This window comes from Macrotis lagotis, chromosome 4 (genome assembly GCF_037893015.1).
Source record: "Macrotis lagotis isolate mMagLag1 chromosome 4, bilby.v1.9.chrom.fasta, whole genome shotgun sequence".
Lineage (NCBI taxonomy): Eukaryota > Metazoa > Chordata > Mammalia > Peramelemorphia > Peramelidae > Macrotis > Macrotis lagotis.
In genome coordinates this window covers 42176846-42200901 of record NC_133661.1, presented here as the reverse complement: position 1 = coordinate 42200901, position 24056 = coordinate 42176846, and the positions used below count along the sequence as shown (strand labels likewise).

The window sequence follows — 24056 nt, the reverse complement described above, 5'->3', positions numbered from 1 at the left end:
CCAGGGCTGGTGCTCTATTGACTGTAACACCTAGCTGCCCCAATAGTGCACTTTTTTTAAAAATAGTTTTTACTTTACCTCTTTTTTTCGTTTATGACGGTAGGGATTGTATCTTCTTTAGCTAATATAAGCCCTTTAATTATTGTGGAAGAATATTTAAAGATACAATTTTAGTAAATCTAAAACGTTAAGAAGGATTTTCTATGTTCTAACAGCCATTTCTAGACTTTCCTCCAAACCCAAATAAGAGACTGATAGATCAAGGACAACAACTGAGTGTCGAACTAAGACCTCTTTCCTTTTGGTTCTTGTCCTCCTTGTCCTTTGAAGGAATTGGTCAATGACCGACCCAAAAGAAGGGCCTTTTATTCCATTCAATAGAAATTCTTTTTATCTCTGAGAGGAGTGACTTTGAATCCTTTTTTTGAAGGTTTTTGCAAGGTAATGGGGTTAAGTGGCTTGCCCAAGGCCACACAGCTAGGTAGTTATTAAGTGTCTGAGACTGGATTTGAACCCAAGGTACTCCTGACTCCAGGGCCGGTGCTCTATCCACTGCACCACCTAGCCGCCCCGTAACTTTGAATCCTTAAAGAGAATGCTATAAGGAGGAAATGGAATGTGAACCCAAAACTGTGTTTTATACGTACTGTGATCTTCTTTCTTCATGATGCCTTTATTACCCCAAGTTGTTTTGAGATAGAAAAATATAGGAAGACATTGGAGAAACTATATCAGCCTGGACATTTCTCACTAAGTTAGAAATGACTTAAATGAAGAGTGATATTAAATTAAATAAAAATTCTTGTGGTAGACTAAGGCCAAAAATGTAGAGTATGGTAGAAATATTTTTTCTTGGCACAAAACCACTAAAGATTGTGGAAAACTTGATAAATTTCTGTCCTGAGAGTCAAGAATCTTTCATTTCTAAATCTTCTGACAATTATAAACTTAGTGACTATGAACAAAATCATAGACTGATAAGGAAATTTCCTTGGATTTTTCTATACTAGAGCTAGGACTTCTCTATAATATGAATAATCCCAAAACTTTTTCATATTTACACACATATTTGTCATACGTCTCCCTTAATCTGTGTTGCCTTTTATGAAATGCAAGCAATATGGTTGGTGTCCTTCCTTCTCAAGATCCTTGTGAAGGTAATTCTTTATAAACTCTAAATATATGTATTTAATATTGCTATTTAGCATGGATTTGAATTTTCATCTTTTTAAAATTCTACATTTTCCACATTTATTTCTATATTTATGCAACATAAATAACTAGCTTATAATCACATAAGGAACTCACCATATGTGTCTTTTAAATCCTAAGAAAGATATACCTTCTATTTTCAAGTTATTACCGATGTCAGTTCATGTGATCAAAGTACAATTCCACAACTACATTTGAAAATTGTTCACAAGATTTTGAAAAAATTACATACTTTGAATTTTTTATCACCATCAAGAGGGAATAATTTACCCTCAATCACCAAAGTGAAAACCTTAGCCCTTGACTTCAGGCAGACAATATGAAGAATTCCAGGATATCTGTCTTTCACACAGAGTTGTGACAACAGTATCAACCAGAAAATTATAAAATGTGTTATTATTAATATCCCAATTAAAATAGATATGATTATAATAAAAATAATCATGTTGGGCTTAGTTTACTTTTCCTTGGTTACCCTAAATATCCAACAGCAAGAATCTTTTTTTTATTGGCAATTATTAATCATTGAAATAATCCTAATTCTTCCCAGCCACAGAAAATATAAAGGGGCTATTTGGGGCTCATTATGAATCCTACACCCATATTCAGAGTTTATCTCCATTTATCAAAGAAGATCATTTAACCAGGTTATCATCATGGTTTTCTCACTAGCCTTCCCAAGGAGGCAAGGGTGATGTTAGATCACTTCAAAAGATGGTTCCCCAAATCTAAAGAGAAGTCACATTTTAATAGTAGTTCAGGGTCACCATAGCAATTCCTGAACCAAAACAGTACTTCCCAAATGGAGTATGATATCCCAATACGGTTCCACCCCAAATATGTCAAGGTGAATGTACCCACTCTGAAGTCTAAGACCTAGAAAATCCTTAGCTCTACTCTGACATCAGGAATTGCTACCCCAGTTACCTGAATTCAAGTGTTTGGAAGAAAGAATCCCTTGTTTAAATTTAGACATTATTATTGAAGAAGCAGATACTCCCCTAGGAGAGCTTTGAGAAACTGCCAGGAACCTTAGTGTCCTGGATGGCATAATTCAAGTGGGGAATTCTTACCCCTGGAATCTCCTTGTTCCCTCCTGTTCTGGAAGGTATTCTATGAAATAACTTCCCTGAAGCTCATTATAACTCTCTATACAAGAGGTTAAGTGTAACCTCCTGACTATTCTATGGGCTTTTCATGACTATTGAGGCTGTGTGCTAATTGATATGAATAGAAAGGATGAGCCCATCTAAATACTGTATGTGAAACCTGGACTGACTCCCAACATCCTTAACTCATGTAACTCTAAAAATCCTCTGAAAATCAGCATCATGACTGCAGAGATAGATAAACTAAAGTTATTGATCCCATGGAGCTTTCAATAGCAGTAGAGATGTGTACAAAATGATTATGTTCAATTTCTTTAAATCTCTAACAAAATGCTGCTTGGAAAAGTAATAAATTGCCTTGAGATATATTATATCTGTTATGTGGAACAGACAAACAATTATGTATAAGAGTCATGATCTAGTCTTTAAAATGGAGGAAATAGTATGAAAAATTTCCATGATGGGAAAATTATTAATATGCTTTAAAAGAAAAAGTCTGGTTTATCCAAAAAGAAGCTTGAGAATGTTAAGGTATATGTTGTACCCTTCCAATAAAGGTCGTTTAAATGCCATCTTCATATAGGACAATGAATTTATGATGAACATGGCTTTGGTTCCCCCAAGAATAAGGGTGGTTGACACTTAAATAATCACTACCTCCGTAGTTCCCCTTGTACCTTGTCTTTTTAAGATGACCCTCTGGGGCAATGACTCCATAACAAGCACAGATAACCAAACATTGCTGTCCCAGCAGAAATAATCATAAAACCTGAGAGCTGGAAAAGATGTTAGTTGCCATCTTATCCAACTCATTCATTTTACAAAAAAAGAAAATTGAATGGCAATGGCATTTTCTTACCTGATATTATACATCTTAGAGAAAGGAAAATGGTTAGAAAGGAGTATTCAGTCATTTTATAAAAATGAGGAGATAAGAATCTATCTGACAAGAAACAAAGGGATCTTGCACAATTTTTCCCTAGTCAACACCTCCAACAATGAAAAAATATATTTAAAACAAAAATATATTTAAACAAAGAATATTAAAGTTCGGAAGAATATTAGTGGTCATCTACCCCCCAACTGCTTATTTTAGAGAGGAAACTAAAGCTCAGACATAAAAAGAATTAGTGCCAGATCTAAAGCTAAATTAAGACCTCCCAAATTAATGTCCACAGCTACTTCTCTATCTTTTGCTAGCATTCATTTTAAGCAGTAAATTTTGTAAAATACAATATCCATGAAGATTGATGCTCAACAGGTGCTCTTATATAAACACTACAAAAGTGCAGAAATTTCTCTTACAGTGTCCTGGATGCCAATAGTGAACTCTCCTCTCCCCCTTGGGAAAGTTGGGGAAAAGACATTTGTGTATTCACTCCTTAAGTCATGTAAGCATATAATGATATTAAGAATTCTTACCATCCTCACAACAGTCTTAAAAGAAGTAAATAAATGAGCCAATTTTTAACGAAAGAGTCAGCAGTCTCTGAAGGAGCTAGATTGAGGATTTTCTCATGGGATTCTGTTGGGCCTGGTTCCACAGGAAGTATCTAAAGGAGTAATTAGATGGTGGTGTCTGTACCATCACTGCCACAGGGACAAAGATGTTGCTGCCAGGGCAGAGCTCTAGGGGAAAATTTGCAGAGGCATTCCTCAAACTTTAGATATGAAAGGGATCTTGAGAATTAGAATACAACCCTCTCTTGTTAGAGAGGAATAAAAAGATACAGGAAAGTGAAGTAATTGATCCAAAGTCATAAAATACACTAACAGCAGAACTGACTTTAAAACCAGATCTTCTGCTACAAATCCCAGTCTTTTTATTGTTGAATTTTTATTGAATCATACATTCAAAGTTGGAAAGAAACCAGTACATCTTGTCCAAGGCCTCATTTTAATAGTTATGGGAAAAGAACATGAAAAAATTTAGACAGCTGCTGAGAGAGGGAGGGAACAGTCTATGATATTAAAATTCCAGAATTTTTAAACCTTTTTTAAAACTTTGGGAAGTGCCAGAATACAGGCAAGCAATTGATGTGCTAATTACTTTCTTATCTTTCTTATCTTACTTCTTATCTTATCTTATTTCAGTGCCATATACCACAATCCATGCTCAAATTTGATAAATGATCTTCTATAAAAATGGTGAGATTTTGTGGTTTAATGATTTATCACAGTTGAGCCAACCTATATCTCTCTCACTTCTTTTCTTCAGAATTAAGAAAAAAAAACTTTCTTCACTCTGCCTCTTCATCCTCTCATCTCACTCATTCCCCAACCCTTGGCTATCATCATTCAACTGAAATATCTCTAAAGTCACTAATAATCACTTAATTGACAAATCTGATGGTCTTTCTCAATCCTCCCAGCTTTTCCATAACTTTGAACACTAGAGTCCACCCTCTCCTACCAATCTTTTTTCTTTTTTCTCCTCTTACTTTCTAAATACTTCTCTGGTTACTTTTTTGAATTATCATCTCTATCATCCTCAAAGTCTCTGTCTTAGATCTCTTGACCCCTTATCATCCAGATCAGTTTTTTTTAGCTTAAGCATTATGTCTCTATAGGTTATTCCTAGTTCTGTATATCAGTCCCTACCCTTTCTCCTCCCCCAATAGTCATTTTTTTTAGGTTTTTGCAAGGCAAATGGGGGTTAACTGGCTTGTCCAAGGCCGCATAGCTAGGTAATTATTAAGTGTCTGAGACTGGATTTGAACCCAGGTACTCCTGACTCTAGGGCCAGTGCTTTATCCACTGCGCCACCTAGCCGCCCCCAACATTCATTTTCTTGAATTGAGCTATGGGTCCTATATTACTGATTCCCTATTAGACATGTCAATATGTATATTCCAGAAATATCTAAAATTCAGCATGCCAGCAATAGGTCTCATCCTCTTATTTTTTTCCCCACATCAGAACCTCCATTCTATCCTTCTTCTTGGCCTCCAAGCTTATAGCCTCAGTATAATCGTCTACTCCTTATTCATTCTCTATTAACATTACCTCCAGAAAATCTTTCTCATTTCTTTCCTTTTTCTAGGTACTTATCACTCATTTCCTGGACTATTTCAATGCCTTCCTAAATACTCTTCCTGTCTCAATTTTCTCTCCATTCTAATGGACTCTTCCAAGAGATGCCATGGTGAGCTTTCTAAAGAACACAGGGACAATATCAGCATGCTCAACAACCAACAGTGGCTCCTATTCCTGCTAAGATAAAATGCAATTTTTCTGTTCAAGGTCTTTTCCAACTTTGACCCAATCTACCTTTCCAAGTTCATTATCCTTTAGTCTCTTTCCTACATTCTCCCTCCAGTCAAACTCTCTCTCTCTCTCTCTCTCTCTCTCTCTCTCTCTCTCTCTCTCTCTCTCTCTCTCTCTCTCTCCCATAACCTTTGCACTGTCCATCACAAAATCTCCACCTTCAGCTCTGTCTCATAGAATGCTTCAGTTTCCTCAAGACACATCTCCTAAACAACCTTTAATGAAAATCACTTTCTCTTCCCTCTGACTGCTATCCCTTCCATCACTAACTGTGTCATATTGATATTTGTAAAAACACTTTGAAAACCTAAAAGCACTGAAAAAATGCCATTACTCATGTGTGCATGTGTATGCATACCTGTATAGATGAAGTATAATTTTACACCAATAATTTCCTTGATGACAGGGATTATTTTTGTCTCCCCCCCCCAGCACCTAGAAATGCCTAATATCTCTGTTGTTGACTGACTAAGAATTCAAGGGTAATATGCTTGACTTTCATTCTAGACAAAACTCTGGTACATATTATTATAGGTATGATTTATGACCAACTGAGAATGGAAACAGTGATCTCAATGAGATGGTATATTCATAAAAAAACAAATCATAGCAAACTAACCTCACTTCCCTTTTTGCCATTACAGAAGGAGAACTAAGCTAAATTAATATTTTAATCTCACAATAAATGAAACTTAAGGAGAAAGGAAATTGCAACCAAAGGGAAGGATGGCTCATAGATTTTCCTTGAAGAGGTAAACAAAATACATCAAACATAATTCCATTGAATCAAGAACAAATTAACGTGAAATATTTCATGTTGTCCTTGTGAAATATTATAATGTCAACATGAAACAGTATTTCATATGAACACTTTGCTATCTTATGCAGCATTTGTGGATATAAGTCCAAACATACCTTCATACATTACTGCAAATTATGGGCCATTATGTCCCAAGGATAGGGTTTAATAAAAGCTCTTCCCAACCACATCAACATGTTTGAACCTCAATAAGTATAATATGCAGGTGGGCACAAGGGAAGTGAATGTAACATATGTGAGAAAACATGAAAAATGTCAAACTTTTATAAATTACTCAGACACATCTTACCTGCATTGCCTTAACAATTTCTTATAGAAAACAACTGGAAAATACTGGACTAATTGAACAAAATGTCAAAGAAAATAAAACTGACTATGATTTTTAAAAAGGGGAATGACTGATGTCTAATATTAGAGTTATATCTCAAAATATTTAGGATACAAGGAGAAAAACATTTTATGAGGTGGGGAAAGAAAAATCATTGAAAGAGACTACTTGGGGGCAGCTTGGTGGTGCAGTGAATAGAGCACCAGCCCTGGAGTCAGGAGGACCTGAGTTCAAATTTGGTCTCAGACATTTAATAATTACCTAGCTGTGTGGCCTTGGACAAGTCACTTAACCCCATTGCCTTGCAAAAAACTGTTTTAAAAAGAAAGACTTCTTGAGTGAATGAACAGAAAATTTACCAGTCAACATTAACTTTTAAAAAGATATGTAAAGCAAAAGGAAAGAAGATGAGAGAAGACATTTCTTTTTAATAAGGTATAGTATCGGACTATCAGATTAGTAGAAAGAGCTTAGAATGAGCCAAGGTTCAAGGAAAGCAAAGAAAATGGGAGGGAAAATGAAAAAAAAAACACAAAAGGTGTTTTGGTTTTTTTCTTAGTTATATTCGGGGAAGGAATAGATTGGGCCAAGTGATATGACTATAAGTTGAAATGGATAGTATACTGTAACTAATAATAAATAAATGTAGGGGTACTGAACTCATATTTGGCATCAATTTTCACCAGAAAGGAAGTTATCTGGACTGGGAAGGACTGAGTTGGAAGAAAGCCATTAATTGGGAATTTAATCACAAGTTATATAAGGAGCTAATTGAAGAACACTGAGTGTCCTAATGAAGTCAAGTCACTGGGTTTAGATGAACTTCATTTTCAAGTAGTGGGAGGGAAAAACAGATATAACTGGTTTTTTTGAGAGACTATCAATCATCTCTGAAAGATTATGGATAATGAGAAAGAAGAGGGTAAGGCAGAGATTATGAAGCAATGCAGTTATATTACATCTTTGCACTCTCTTCCTTTACTCTTCCTTCCCACTTCAGTTTTCTTGGCATGTGGAAATGTCATATATTTGTTTCCAATGTTCTTGACTTTTGATTTTATCCAAAAATATCTTTATTCTGAACTTACTGCTGATCTCTTTATCAAAAAAATTCTGTCGCAATCTATTTTCTTCTCTCTTCTAAATTCTTTATATGGTTATTTAGCTTACCAATTTCTTTTTTTGAGAACTAATCTCAATTCAGATTTCCATCCTTATTTCTTATTTAATTTTTTTCTAGATCTTCTTTTACCTGCTCCAGTGTCATTTCTGAGACACGACTATATTGCAAAAATTTCTCCTTTATTGTGGATTTTCAAAATTATTATCTTTCCACAATGTACTTACTATTTTGGCTCCTTTTCATGATTTTTGTTTGTCACTTACAATTTTTTCAGTTCTTTTGGTGACTTTTCTTTGGGTCCTCTCCAATGATCAGCCTCTTGGTAAGAAAACATTTCTTTTTATTTTAGTTTCTTCAATTTTTGGAGCTGCATGTTAACATCAGGTACTGTGTGACATTCAAGATACAGGAAGGAGATTTGGACTGGGGAGAGGAAGAGGGTTCATGGATTGCTGATGCCACATCAGAGGTATTAGAAGGCAATTTTGCATATGGAGTCTGGGTCTCAGTAAGACTGTGCTTTTTGTTTTTGCATTTCCTGATTGAGAAATCTTTGACAGGGAATAACACACAGCATATGGGAGATCTGGGACCAACAGTAACCCAGATAGCTTCACTTTGCATGCTAGACCTAAAGCTGGGTGGCTCACTAAATAGTTTCCTATGGCTCAGAGACCTTAGCAACCTTGGGATTGTATATTTCTTCACATTTGAATCTCTGACATAAGGGCAGCTTTTGCATTAGAATCATGACCTAGCTTTACACAGTGGACTGTATAATGGAACTGAATCATTTTTGGAATAAACTTGGGTAGATTACCCAAGTTTATTCCAAAGACACCTCAATTAATGGTGTCAGTACTTACCTTGAGAGAACCTCTTTCCCATTCTTTTTATGATAGTTACCATTTACATTATTTAATGTATTTTTTCCTTTTTTGATGTGAAAAGGAAGAGAGAAATCTAAAGCAAATCAATGGTTATGCCATCCTAACTGTAAATATCTCCCTGTACATCTAAGGATATTAATGAATCCTGAGATCAAGGCAGAATCATAGAAACTCTGAGTTGGAAAGAGACCTCAGAGGTAATCTTCTGCAATATTTGGAGCAGAAATCTACTTTGGAGAATTGCTATACAAATCAGCATCAAATCTCTGATTAAAGACTTACCCTCAATGGTGGGAAACTCACTATCTCTGCTCAGCCATAATGAATGATCATTCATCACTTGTGTATTTGACTTGACTTCCAACCATAATTCATCAGATTTAGATGACTGAAATGTGGAGCTACTCATTTTGATTCATTTGAATTGCCAATTAAGAGAACCTAGTTCTATTTGCTACAAAATCTGCCTTTTAGCTATCCCTCCTAAATATTTTAAATCATTTTGGTAAGATATATATACATATATATATATGTATATGAACATATATATATATGCAATAACACAGATTTTCTTACTATGGAAAATATTTGTTCTTTTCCAGATGTGTCAATGGAGTTATACAGGATTTTTAATTGCTTTTTATAATAGCAGTGATCCATCTCCTAAATATTTTTCTTATAGGGGCTTTTAGAATCAGACAACTTATTTCCTACTAAACAAAGGCTTTGGAGTTAAGGAAACATTATGGTGTCTTTATAAGGAGAAGAGAAACAATTTTACCTGAACGTCAATAAAGCAGAGCTAATTTTCCACATAAGATACATTTTTCAAATTGATTATATGAAATTGAATCCTTTGAACCAAGAATATTAATGCAATAAAAATTATACGGAAAAATGAGAAAAAGAATCTCATCACTCCAACAAGAGTCAGATAGTTATCCAAGTTCTATAGGTAATAGAAACAGATGAGTCCAAAAGCCATTTGCCAATAGACAAGTAGTCAAAGAAAAGGAATTGTTTTCAAAAGAACACTTACATTATTTTTTGGGGGGGTTTGCAAGGCAAATGGGGTTAAGTGGCTTGCCCAAGGCCACACAGCTAGGTAATTATTAAACGTCTGAGACCAGATTTGAACCCAGGTACTCCTGACTCCAAGGCCAGTGCTTTATCCACTACGCCACCTAACCACCCCTGAAATTAATTATTTTTAAAGGTCTTATATGTCTCCTTGTCTCCCCCCCCCCAAAAAAAAGACTCCATATTACAGCAACATTTTCTATTATACAAAAAAAAACCTGGAAGCAAGGTAGATGGCCCCTTATTAAGCAATTACTAAACAAATTGTACATAATGGTATTATCTTGTTGTAAGAAACAAAACATAGGAGAAAAATAGAAAAACTTGGGAAGACATGAACTGCTACAATATAAGGGAAGCATATTCGAGGAAACAAGCTATATGCCTAACAGCTGCAATAAGGAAGGATAACAACAGTTTGATTGCAGTTGAAATTCGTGAAATAATGTCCCGAGCTCAAGAAGAAAATCCCATCAAAAACACACGGAAAGCTACTGCCTAAAACATCAGAAAGAAAATGGCCTAGAAAGAGCAAAATGACTGGAGGCAGTGTGAAGAGAAACAAGTCCAGAAAACAACATGCACAACATAAATGGAAACAATGAAAATAGAAACACTGCATCAAAAAAAAATAAAAAGTTAATGCTGTAAAATGATAAAAAAATAAACATAGTTCAAAAAGAGATATGAGAAGATAAATAAATCCCATCCATTTGCAGATGTGGGAGGTATAAAAGAATGAATTTATACAAATTTCATGCATTATTGGTAATCCTAATTTTTTTTATCTTTTTTGACTTTTTTGTTTTTAAAAATATGACTATGCAAGATGACTCTCTGGAAGAGAAAGGGATGGACATACTGGAGGGAATTTTGATGATGTAAAATAATGACACCAATAAAAATATTTTTAAAATAAAATATAAGGACCAATACTGAATCTGAATAGAAGATATAGAAAGGCACTTCATCCCCTGCTTTGCAAAGATGTGGGGAGGATATAAATGTAAAGCTGTGTATCTCAGAGTTTTTCAGAGTGTTAGTAAGGTGTTCTTTTTTCTCTTCTCTCTTAAAAAGATTGGGAAGTGGAAGAAAAAGGAGTACCTTGAAAAAATAAAATATTTTAAAAGGAATATATTGAAAAATATACATATTGGAAAACAAAAGGTCATGATAAAATATATTTTTAAAGAGTGACTCTTGAGTAAGATAAGGAAAGATATGAATTTGGAAACAAAGCTGATAAAATCAGAGACTATTCCATCCAACTCATCTCTGAGGCCAGAACTCACTTTTCAAGCCTCTACTTGAAGGTTCCCAAAGATCAGGAGTCCATTACCTCTTAACAGCATATTTAACTTCTAGAAAGTCATAATATGCTTTCCTATGATTTCTTACAGGTAAGTAATGAATGCTGAGTTATTTAAGCATAATCTCCAAAGTTTATTAGTCAATAAACATTTACTAATTAGGTCAGTGACTGTACTAAGCACTAGGGATACAAAAAATGTGAATGACCATCTAATGTAAGAGGGGGAGAAAACAAAAAAGAATGTGAATGAATAAATAAGCTATGATTTTGTAATTCAGTCATTTCCATCATGTCAAATTCTCCATGACCCCTTTTAGGATTTTTTATAGCAAAGAACTGGAATGGTGTAATTTCTCCTCCAGTTCTCTATTTTATGGATGAGGAAACCAAGACAAACAGGATTAAGTGAATTGCTCAAGGTCACACAGTATCTAAGGCCAGATTTGAATTTAGAAAGATGAGTCATCCTGATTCCAGGCCTTCCCCTCTAGCCACTTAGTCTCTACAGGATAAATAGGATATAATCAATAAAAAAGAGGGCATTAGAATGAAAAGGTATTGAAAAAGACTTCCTGGAGAAGGTGGAATTTTAGTTGAAACTTGCAGGAATCTAGGGAAGTCAGGAGTTAGAGATGAGCCAGAATCTTAGTTCAGGAATGGATGTTAGCCAGAGATAATCACCAGAGCCTAGTGATGGGATTATTCCTATAACAAGGAGGCCAGTGACTCTGGACTAAAAAGTATTTAATGAAGTATTAGGTTTAAGATGTATACAAAAATAAAATATAGGGTCTGGAATCAGAAAGACCTGAATTCAAATCCAAACTTAGACAAATGTCATTAGTCGTGTGACTGAGAAAATCCCTTAAACTTTGTTTGCCTTAATCCACTGGAGAAAGAAATGGCAAAGCATTTCAATATCTTTTTTTTTCATTTAAGGCAATGGGGTTATTTGCCCAAGGTCATACAGCTAGGCAATTATTAAGTATCTGAGGTCAAATCTGAACTCAGTTTCTCCTGACCCCAGGACCAGTGCTCCATCTACTGCACCACCTAGCTGCCCCTCTAGTAACTTTTCCAAGAAAACCCCATGGCCGATATGTTTGACGGGGTCATGAAGAGTTGGGACACAACTGAACAAAATAACACAATACAAGTTTTAAGAAACTTAGAAAGGTAGGGAAGAGAAGGCATTAGATTATGAAGAGTTTAACAAGGAATTTATAAGAAAAAGCAATTATAAGAAAAATAATATGTAAATCTGAATAAAGACATTCTCAAAGAGATTCTCTCTTGTATCTAATTTCATAGTAGTGCTTAGAAATAATATTCTAATATTGACTGTTTTGGTCAATTCTAATTATTTACTGAATAGATGGGAAACAATTTTTTGAGGGCTGTTTTGAAATCTTTATTCCTCAAGGTGTAGATAAGAGGATTTAAGGTGGGACTGACCGTGGTGTACAAGAGAGCCACCACTTTGCCATTATCCATTGAAGAACTGGAACCTGGAAGCATGTACGTGTATGTGATTGTGGTGTAATATATGGTGACCACAATGAGGTGGGAGGAGCAGGTAGAGAAGGCTTTCTTCTTCCCTTCCATGGTGCGGATCTTCAGGATATTGGAGATTATAAAGCCATATGATACCATAGTAAGCACAAAACTGACAACTCCAAAGTATGCATCTGCAATGACTATCATGATGTTATTCAGGTATGTGGAGCTACAAGAGAGTAGTAGCAGAGTGGGGACTTCACACAGGAAATGATTAATTTGATTGGGACCACAGAAGGTTAATCGAACCATCAATCCAGTTTGTAGTGATGAACTGAGAGTGCCAGTGGCCCATACACTGCCCACTAAGAGCAGACAAACCATCTTGTTCATCATGGTACTATAACGTAACGGGTGGCAGATGGCCACATACCTATCGTAAGCCATGGCTGTGAAGAGCAGAAGTTCAGTCCCCAAAAACCAAGAGAAGAAATATAACTGAGTCATGCAGCCATTGTATGAAATAGATTTCTTTTCCACAACAAGATTCTCCAGCAATTTGGGCAGGACTGCAGATGTGCAGCCTATGTCTATGATGGCCAAGTTGGCAAGGAAAAAATACATGGGAGTGTGGAGATTTGAGTCCAAACAGATGGCCATGACAATAAGCATGTTGCCAGTGAGTGCCATGAGGTAAAGAAAGAGGAAAGATATAAACAGGAATAGTTGGAGTTGAAGTGTCTCAGAAAAACCCTGTAGAATAAACTCTGTCACCAGTGTTTGATTGTTCAGTTCCATTTGACCTGGATATTCGTCTTGACTCAACCAGAGGACATATGACAGAGTGGGGTCTCCCCCATAGAGTCCTGGACAATTCAACTGAGCTTTAGCAGCAACATGATGCAAAGGTCTGAATTTAGGCTGAAAAAATGTTTTAATTTTAGAAACATTGGTTATCATGCCGGAATTAGAAATGGTAATTTTAACAATTCATAACTCACCTAATAAGAATACTAAAACTGATATATGATCCAAAAGATCCCCTTCACCAGCACCTTCCATACTTATTAACTTTTCCCAGATTCCTTTATCCTCTCATTTTTCTTCTGTTGCTTTATTTTATTTTTACTTGTTTGTCTCTACTGTTTTGTATTTTATCTCTCAGGAAGCAACTGGGTCATGGACTAGATACTGGGTCTGCAGTCAGGAAGACTTAGACACTTTTTAGTTGTACAACTCTAGGCAAATTATATGACTTCTGTCTACCTCACTTTTCTCAACCTATCTCCCAGGGTTAGTTTTGAGGATCCAATGAGATCCTATTTATAAAGTGTTTTGTAAACCTTAAAGCCTTAAAGTTCCAAATAAACACTAGATATTATTATTATCGTTATTCTCTTTAAGGAAAGGGACTGTGTCTTCATTATCTTGCAGCTTCCCTTATTTCCATTGTAGTAGAAAAGACACAGATTGTAGAGTCCAAAATTTGGGATCCGAGTTTAAGTGGTCCTGAACAAAGGACTTTGACCTTTCTGAGCTTTGATTTTTCCCTTTGGCAAAAAAAGTCATAATAATTATAATATATATCTTATATGATTATCTAGAGCAAAGTGCTTTATAAAACTTAAAATACTCCATAAATCTGGGTCACTGTTCCAAAAAAAGTCAATAAAACTTCTTCTAATTTTTGCTCAGAAGATTCTATTGTTCTGTAAGTTACCAAAAAACAAAAACAAGCAAAAACATTATTGTCCTCCTTCCTCTTCCAATGACCCCCCCCAACCAAGAAAGTGGAAGAGGACACTGCCTTGCCTAAAATTTAGAGGTTTAAGGTAACCATAGCATCCCCAAGTCAAATTTGCATCCTCAATTCTTTTTTGTTTTACCAAAGAATAATGTATTAAATTCAAAAAAGAGTATTCAGTCATATCCAACTCATCATGAACCCATTTAGGGTTTTTCTAGCAAAGATATTGCTTTGGTTTGTCATTCCCTTCTCTAGTTCATTTTACATTTGAAGAAACTGAGGCAAACAGAGTTAACTAACTTGCCCAGGGACACACAGCTAGTAAGCATCTGAGACCAGATTTGAACTTAGGAAGATGACTCCTGACTCTAGGACCAGTATTCTAACCACTGCACCATCTAGCTACCTCCAATATATGTCAAATTATTCAATGTGAGTGAGCCCATTCAGAAACCTGATGAAGCCAGACACAAAGAAATTTCATTGCATTTTTAATAGCTAGCATTTATGATACACTTTAAATGCCATATAACATAACTGTAAGTGTTCTTAACATCTATATTAGTTAAATACCTCCCCCACCATACCATACACTTCATACGGTTGTCAAAGAACAGCTGTGAACCATCTTACATCAGATCTCCACAGCTGATTTATTATTTCATTTCATCCTCACAACTCTGAGTGGTAAATGCTATCATTTTATCCATTTTACAGGTGGGAAATGGAAATCTGCATTAAATAACTTGCTCAGGATTGTGAAATAGCAGAGTAAAGGCTAGCCAAAGTAATGGCTAGTAAAGAGTAGCAGAGTCAAGGCTAGGCTTTCTGATTCCTCATACTATTCCATTCCATAATAATGGAATTCCATTATTACATCGGTTTCCCCTTTTGTATTTTCTCCAATTTATCCCAGGACCTTTTCTCTCATCTATTTCCCCTTCCTCTAAACCCATGAAAAACTCATACAAACCTTCAAAGAAATTCATGATCCCGGGTCTGGGAGGATGAAAAGGAAATTCTAGTCAGAACCATTAATATAGAAAGAAAATTAGGGAGATTCATCCTGAAGCCCTAGGGGGGAAAAAAAGAAGAGGACCTAAAACAGAGCAAAGCAAATTAAACAAAATGTCAGATTTCAGTCCTAAAAGCCTGGGCTGGAGCACTGTTTCTGCCACATACAAATTTTAGAACAATGGTCAAACTCTCAGACCTCCAGACAGTTCTCTGGGGCTCTAAATTTCAGATTAGTCAAAATCATCAAAGACTCATAGTCCTTTCTTTCCTATTTCTTTTTCAAATCCCAAAACTCCTGCCTATAATAGTGCTATAATTGAATTTTGAACTAGAAAAGAAGCTTAGAAATCCATTGAACTTTGACCTTTTTTTTAGAACATGGACCCCTTTCCTAGTATCTGGTAGAATCTAAGGACCCTTTCTTGGAATAAAATTTTTCAATGTATAAAAGACATAGAGAAGTGAAAGGAACCAATTCTATCAAATACAGTTATCAAGATATTTTCTTAAAGTTCATTAACTGGAAGATAAGAAACTCCCAATAATTTTATGTTTTTATTTTATAGATGAGGCAACTAAGGAGGGAAAATTTTCATGGGGTTAAACTAACAAAATTGTTAAGTGCATTTTGATCCTTTAACTCTATTGTTATTTCCACTACAACAAGCAAGTTTTGAACTGTGATTGCCCCCAATTCCAATCAGGGAATAATAGAGATGGCATGTCTTCCTGATGTTAGAACTCTGGAAAAATCACAAAAAGTGGTTTGGTTAAGTTTAAGATAAAAATATCTCCAGTGAATGACAGGTTAAATAAGCTTTTGTGCACAAATGGGAAATCTGAACACTATGGCTATCATCACCCATAGGAAAGTATTTATCCAAGTTCTAAACAATCTGAACAGTTGGGGAACAATGAATTTGTGAATTAGCAAATGTTGATATTGTATCATTGATGATAATCTTCTGTCTTTAGAATGGAATATTCCCCCACCATCAAGTGAATATAAAGTTTCCAAGATCATTCCATATTTACTTACTACTCTTTCATTCTTACTTCATACTTCATACTGTCAGGAGCACACTGACTTTGGAGTCAGAGGGACTGTGTTCAAATCCCACTCCTGATACTTCCTACATATATGACAATTGTCTCCCTGTGCCTCAATTTCCTCAACTGTAAAATTAGGGGAATTGATCTTTGAGGTTTCTTTCAGCCTTAGATTTATGACCCTGTAATATCTTTCTTGACTTTCACCTTAGAAATACTGAGAAAAGTAACTGAGACTACTTTGACTTGCAACGACTAATTTGACAAATAGCTCAAAACTGAGTTGCACCAGATTTCTCCAGGAAATACAGCAAGGAGGTTTCCTTGCTGAATCAACCAGACCAAATCTTGGTATGGGATTTTCTATTTATGACCTCCATGACCTATATTAAAAACCCAAACCACATTGTACTGGGATCTCTCTCATTTCCTCCCGTGATTAAGTGCAGATATTTGTTGTACAATGAGTTTACTCTTTGTACTGCTTTATGGTACAGGAGAAGAGGAGGGTTATTTATTTAATGGAGCTTTAAAATCATTTTACAGACACAGCAATATTTTTCCCATAATTTTGTTTAAAAAATTAACCCAATGAGTTGTTACTGTTTTTTTTATTGTTCTTCAAACATAAAACAGAAACATGGGTGAATGGTCATAGATTTTGAGCTGAAAGAGAACTCAGAAACCATCAAGTTCAACCTTTCATTCCTTTTTCAGCTGAGTAAAGTGATGCTCAAAGAAGTCATGGGATTTTCCCATGATAATGCATGTCATAAACAGCAAAGTCAAGTTTGCGTGCAGGTCTCCCTATACCACATCAAATGTTCCTATCATTTACTATTAATGTGACAGATTTTGCCCAATTCTTTCCTCTCTAACCAAGAGAAACTTACCTTCTTAAAAGAAAAACAGCCTTCTCAATCTGTTGGAAATGTTGAGAAGTGATATGAATAAAATGTCTTTGCCTCTATCTCTTTCCTTTCTTATTTTGACCTTTACTTTTAAAAAGGCTGAAATTTGTATTTTTAGTGAGGTCATCTGGGAAATATTTCCCAAAGAACTTAACCTAAAACCTCTGAAGGATCAATTAAATTCAAGCTTGACTGCTTTATCCTCATGATATAAACAAGATTCTATGTTTAGAGAATTTGTTCATGATTCCTATATAAGTGAAACTGACAGCATAGACTGTTCAAAGTTAGAAAAATTAAATTGATTTTAAAGAAGGATCTCATCTCTAGGCCGGCAATTTTGTCTTTGATACTTTGGGTCTAACCCAGAAACACAGGCTAAATAGCCTTGGCAAGTAGAAGTACTTCTTAAGGAATTAGTTGAAAGATCTTTTAAAGAAATTATATGTCAGGGTGGCTAGGTGGCGTAGTGGATAGAGCACCAGTCCTGGAGTCAGGAGTACCTGAGTTCAAATCCAGCCTCAGACACTTAATAATTCTCTAGTTGTGTGGCCTTGGGCAAGTAACTTAACCCCACTGCCTTGTAAAAACCTAAAAACAAAAAAGAAATTATATGTCAAAATTTTCTATATATAAAAGGTGTTTCTATAATTGACATTGAAGTCTAATCTAGCCTTCAGATTTGAATAAGGTGAACCCCTTCTTTAAAGAGATGTCAGAAGAACAGGATACACCTCAATTTCAATCTTTCAGATATAACCCCATCTTCACCCTGGTCCAAAGGATCAAGGGAGGAGAAGGTTCTGAATATCAGACCTGTACCTTGATCCAACCCACCCATAAAGTCCATAGGTTTGAAAAGATAAGAATGTTCACAAAACCTGACTTGATCAGGGAAGTGAATGATCACCTTGGGGATAAAAGTTACTAGGAGACAGTCACATCATGCTTAGTTCAGGTTCAAGATAAGATAAAAGATATCCAATAGGAATCTGTCTGTACTTTCACCCAATTCTTCATAACTTCATTTTTGGTGAGTAAGAAGGAGGAAAGAAAGTTTATAAAGGAGAGCCAATGAGTGGATATTGCCAAGAAGTAGTTATGGAAAGTGATAGGGGATAATAATCCAGGTAAAACAGTAGGAACTCCCTAACTTACTGAATATTGATCCAATGGGAAGTCATGAGAAGAATGGAACAGGTTGCTAGCTAGTTCACAGTACGGTGGTTAATTCAATCTGTATGACTTCTCCAATTTCTTTAATGGTTTTTGCTTAGAAAAAAATAGATTTACCCATTATTTGCTATTATTATTTTTGTCCATTTATTGAGAAACAGTTAAGCTTTCAAGTATTAAATGGGGTAATCCCCCTTTCTTTAAGGGATAGTTCTGGACATATATACTCTGAACCAATAATATTTTGGATGCCTAATAGCTAGAACTCTAGTATGGGATTCTCAGAAATCAAGTACTAAGACCTCAGCTTAAAAGAGCTTCCTGCCTATTCCCCACAGCTGTCATGTTGATTCTTCTCTCATTTGGTATAATTCAGTTACCAGGTCATATACATCCATTTCTCCCAATGTATAAGGACAATACACAATAACATACATATTTGAAGTAACATCCAATTACTCTACATATATAAGGGGTTTCTGAATAATTAGGGAAGTTCTGACAAAAAAGTCTTGCAGTCAATTAGTTCATTGTAACAAGAAAATAATCCAGAATTAAAAACAAGATTTCAATCTGTCTTTGTTCATTATTCATAGATTCATAATTCTTAGAATTAACTACCCCACAGTGAACTCCTCCTGCTTAGTCTCTTTCTCTAGATTTTATCATCAAAGTGAGTGAAATATAATGCTTATAGTTTCTACTCTCCTTCTTTCTTAAGATTCTTTTTCAGGAATTCTCTTTCCTTTACAGAAGAACCTAGAATCCAAAAGTTGCTCCCTTATTTCTCTTCCATCATTAAGTTGTTGAGGCAGCATTTCAGACAGAAAGGGAAAATACTAGGTATAGATCAAATCCATCTACTCTTCATCCTTCTCTAATTTTGCCAAATTAGAATTATAGTCCAACGATTTCCATACAGAACACTCCTTTGCCTCTATCAAAAAGTTAACGTAGATGATTTCATATATAGACACACACATATCCACAAAATGTCAGAATCGGTGGACTATTTTAAATGACCAAATACAAGAGAATTTGATTCTTGAAGACAGCTTTTAGAGAATCTATAGGAGAGTGAGGGCAGAACTAGAACTAATGTGGAAACATGAGTGGAATTAAGAATGGTGTTCAACATATTTAGAATCTCTTTTTACAAATGAATTCTTTGAAAGTTTCAAGATATTTTGAAGATATATATCCACTCAAAACTATAGCCTTACTAATTAATTTACTTGAAAAATCAATCGAAGGGGCATTTCTACCACAGAGGGATGGGCCCAAAGCAACACAGGGCCTCTGGCAGAGAAGATCCATTCTGAGAAACTGTGACCTCCCACTCTGTGGCCTGCCCCAGAGTCTGGTCCTGGTTCCTGCTTGGGATGGAAAGATGAATGGAAGTACCAATTCTGGGACAGAGCAGAATGCAGAAGTCTCCCTAACAAAGGGATGGTTTGTATTCCATCAGAAGAGGAAAGAAGATTGTAATTGAGAAAGATTCTATTATAGATCAGTTTTCTTTTCTGATTGAAGAGTTTTGGTTAGTCAGGGATTAATTGCTAAAGGAATTTTTTTCCAGTTACCCCAAATATGGTTCTGGCCCTAAATTTGCATTTGCTTGTATGATGGAATTCTTTTCTGGAAAAAATTCTAATTGGAAAACCTGCCAAGAGAAAGAAGTTTAAATGACTTAAAATTTTTCCTCTTGGAGAATCTTTGAATCTGAAACAGGTACATTGACTTGAATCATCTGGAAATTTTTCCAAAAAGTCAAGATTTGAGTAAAAAAATGCCTGCTTATTCATCTTTTGGAACCCTTTCACATGTGAAAGCAGTGCAAAAGAAAGTCCTTTTTCTCCTTATGAAACAGTTCCCTTCAGTATTTCCGTAAATGAATTGGTATAACTAATTATAATGCCCAAGGACCTGATACAACTGTGGAAGAAAGTCCTAAGAGAATAGTGGTTACATAAGAAGAATTAAGTAATAAGAATAGAGAAACATATAAAGTTATCTTGTCCTAAAAAAAGGTTCTTTCAAAAGAATATGGAAAAAACATGGGAAAGTAAACCAATAAGGAGATATTTGGGATAAGTGAAAAATTTTGTCATCAACTGAAGAGAGTCTGTATTGAGTGCATTGAAAAGAAATTCAGCTAACCAGAATCATCTAGGGAATCCTGAGCATCTGCAGGAAAGTACAGAAGTAGCCTCCCACAAGCACATTTAAATGAAGAAACTTGGGTTTTAGTAGAGTGTCTTAACAAATGGTTTAAAATTCATTGTGGGGGCCGCTATGTGGTGCAATGGATAAAGCACCGGCCCTGTAGTCAGGAGTACCTGAGTTCAAATCCAGCCTCAGACACTTAATAATTACCTAGCTGTGTGGCCTTAGGCAAGTCATTTAACCCCATTGCCTTGCAAAAACCTAAAAAAAAAATTCATTGTGGACTTTTAGGTGAATATTGTATCAGTGTACATACACTTCTTGGAAAACAATGAATTAAGGACTATGATAATTTATAAAATTGTTTACAAAAATTGGTTAAAATAATCTTACAATATCATCAAGAGACTCTAATGTACTGGAATTGATATAGACAGACTAGGTATTATATGTGTATGTGTGTTCATACACATATAGACAAAGTAACCAAAATGTAATTTGATGGGGTCTTTTTAATGCTAGAAAGTTTGCCATTCTTCATGCATAATTTGAGAACCATATACAACCTCTCCTTTATTTATTGAATATATAGTTCTGTTTTTCTAGCATATACTGAGCATATTTATAAGCAGAAAAAATTGCATCAGAACAGGAAAGAGAAATTATGTTCATCTATTTTTAGTAGAAAGTATAATGAATTTGGAAGAATGGGACCTGAATTGACATACCATGACATACCAGGTCATATCACTCTTTTTGACCTTGGGAAAGTCATATTCTCTTTAAAGGCCTCAATTTCCTTATTCATAAAATGAGGAGATTTGACTAGAAGACCTCTGCAACTACCTCCCTTGATCTCAGAAAATTTTTTATAATTTTAAGAATAAATATGGCTCTTCATTAAATTATTGCTCTGGCAATCTGTTTATGATTTTACCATTTACCATTTACTATTGCTGATCTTGTATAACTACCATACAGCATAAATATCTCAGTACTAATGATTATCAAGTAAAAAAGATGAAAAATAGATCAGAAAAATTATTAATTCCAAGCAAAGTAATTTAATAAAGTTGAATAGTAAGAAAAGTGAGCAATAGAGAATCTCACACAAATCTAGGGTAAACTCAGCTGCAAATTTACACAGTATCAGAAGGAAGAATGGACATGCCTAGGAAACATTTAGTGAATATGGGTGTTGAGAGTCCCTAGTTGGAAAAGGAACTGACATGAACAGAACAAATATGACTAGAACATAATCACAGAAGGGAAATCCATCTGTTTTTCGAGGACCTCCAGTATCTTCTGGTGATGTCATTGAACTGCTTTTATCGAATTTATTTTCTGCTTATACTTCTAAATGCTATCTCAGCCTGTGTTACATCTCTGTCTCTACAGCCCACTAACCTGTTCTCATTGTAGCCAACTAAAATATGGCTATTCGTGTCAACTATGTGATTGGGAATTATTTCTGTGAGTTCTGGAAGTCTTTAAATGGGATCATAGTTCCTAAGTTTAGTAGTAAAGATGTCTGAAAATGAGTGATTATGAGGTAAATCAACTAGGGAAGGTGAAGACCCATTCACAAACTGATTTATATATCCAAATAAGATATTATTAAAGAATATTCTTTATAACCTGGCTGTTAGATGGGAAGAGCTGATTCTCTCATTTATTCTTAGTTACTAGTCTAGAAGTCATTTCATCCTATTTAGAGAAAAAGGCAGGTCCTCATCAGACTAAAATATTGATTTTTTCAGATATTTTTCCACCATAAGAAGAAAAACAATTATAAATTCCAAGAATCTTGGTTCCCAGTAACTAAATTTTCTTTTATTTTAAAGAACACTGAACAAACTGACAGCTAATGAGAGTACATAGGGATCTAGTCTGTCTTCTTTAGCTTACTTTCCTCTGTTAGTAGACTTGAAGTCCATCCTTCAAACTTTTTAACCTGATTTAAAGTCAGAACATTTCTTTACTGCTTATAAACTTACCTTTCCTTCAAAGAAATTTGGGGAGCTAACTTCCAATAATCCACAAAAAATTCTGGGGATCTGAGGCACCACAGTTTACCTTACCAGAGTTTTCTAGAGCTAGGTCACAAGATTTCATTTATTTACACCTTAGATATTAATCAATAAATGTGATAAATCAGGGCTTAATTTAGAGTTTTGTTGATTTCCTCATCTTAAAAATATAGTTTTAAAAAAGATTAATTTCCAGATTAAACTTAAAGTGTGTCAAGTTTCTTCTTTTTCCTCAGAGAACCAGTTGTTAAACATTTACCAACAGACCTGGACTTCAACCTCTCCCTTTCAATATCTTCTGGGTCTTGCCATGCAGATACAGTAAGGAAGGCAAAAATGAAAAATGTTTAGGATCTGGGGAGACTATTCCCTTCAATATAATTCCATTTATTAAAAATTTCTACCTTTTACATGTAAGCCTGAGCAGTCACAAGTCTCCCAAACTTTAAGATATCCTATGTATATGGGAAAGCTTACTAGAAATTTAAATTCTCCCAAATGGGATGCTGAGCTTGGATAGAGTCACTAGATTTCTGTCCCTTGAGCTCTTCAAATAGAATCAAGGAAAATAATAAATTAAAGAAACATGTTGAAGGAATGAGAGGGGGAAGGGATAATAGAGCATAGAAAAGAATGAAAACAAGATTGGCTAGGAAGTTTTCTTTAAAATAGAGCCACTGGGAAAACCTAACCAATCAGAGGATGGGACTATAGGGCAGATTATACTTCTAGTATGAGAAATCCAAAGGAAGATTGAATTAATGACCAAAGTGAGAAGGTTGAAGTGGCATGATAGAGAAAGTCTGGAGCCTGGTGAAGATGAAGGGTTCATGATTCTTGAAACAATGTTGAGAGGACAAGGCAAAACATAAAAGAAGGGGAAAAATCATAAATTGTGCCTTAGGAAGAGATAAAATGGTACCTGGAAACAAAAGATGACAATTAACTGGAAACTTGATTTCACTCACTTGGTAAACAAATATTCGTGATATATTGATAGACATTTTCCTCTTCACCAAAGACAAAAACATCTTCCATCTAAGTCTCTTCTCTGAGAACCCTGTATTAGATTGGCCCTAAGAGACTCAGACCCTAAGAGATATGCAAGACTCGCCTACAAGGGTGACAAGAAGACAAAGAGTAGAGGAGCCCCCAATGGATTCTCTCAAGCCCACCTTCTACCTTTGTAGTGCTTCTCTGCCTATACTCCCTCACCTGCTCAGATTCCCTCTACTATTGACAAAGAGAGAGAGAGAGAATTGCAGAGAAATATAAAGTTTCTGTTGTTATAAGAGCATAACTTCAGACATTACCAGAAATT

At 35.2% G+C, this 24056-nt stretch overlaps 1 protein-coding gene and 1 pseudogene across 1 annotated transcript; one reads left to right on the top strand and one right to left on the bottom strand.

Annotated features, from left to right (window-relative positions):
• Positions 1-12497: 12497 nt before the first annotated feature.
• On the bottom strand, positions 12498-13436 carry LOC141522630 (olfactory receptor 13A1-like). The gene has a single exon (XM_074236172.1). The coding sequence runs from the start codon at positions 13434-13436 to the stop codon at positions 12498-12500; it is 939 nt and encodes a 312-aa protein (XP_074092273.1).
• A 6493-nt stretch (positions 13437-19929) lies between these two features.
• On the top strand, positions 19930-20616 carry LOC141522629 (OCIA domain-containing protein 1 pseudogene; annotated as a pseudogene).
• The last annotated feature ends 3440 nt before the right edge of the window (positions 20617-24056 follow it).

Bases quoted from the DNA above. Each gene is read 5' to 3' on its own strand.
- LOC141522630 (XM_074236172.1), bottom strand. From the start codon at position 13,436: ATGGAACTGAACAATCAAACACTGGTGACAGAGTTTATTCTACAGGGT.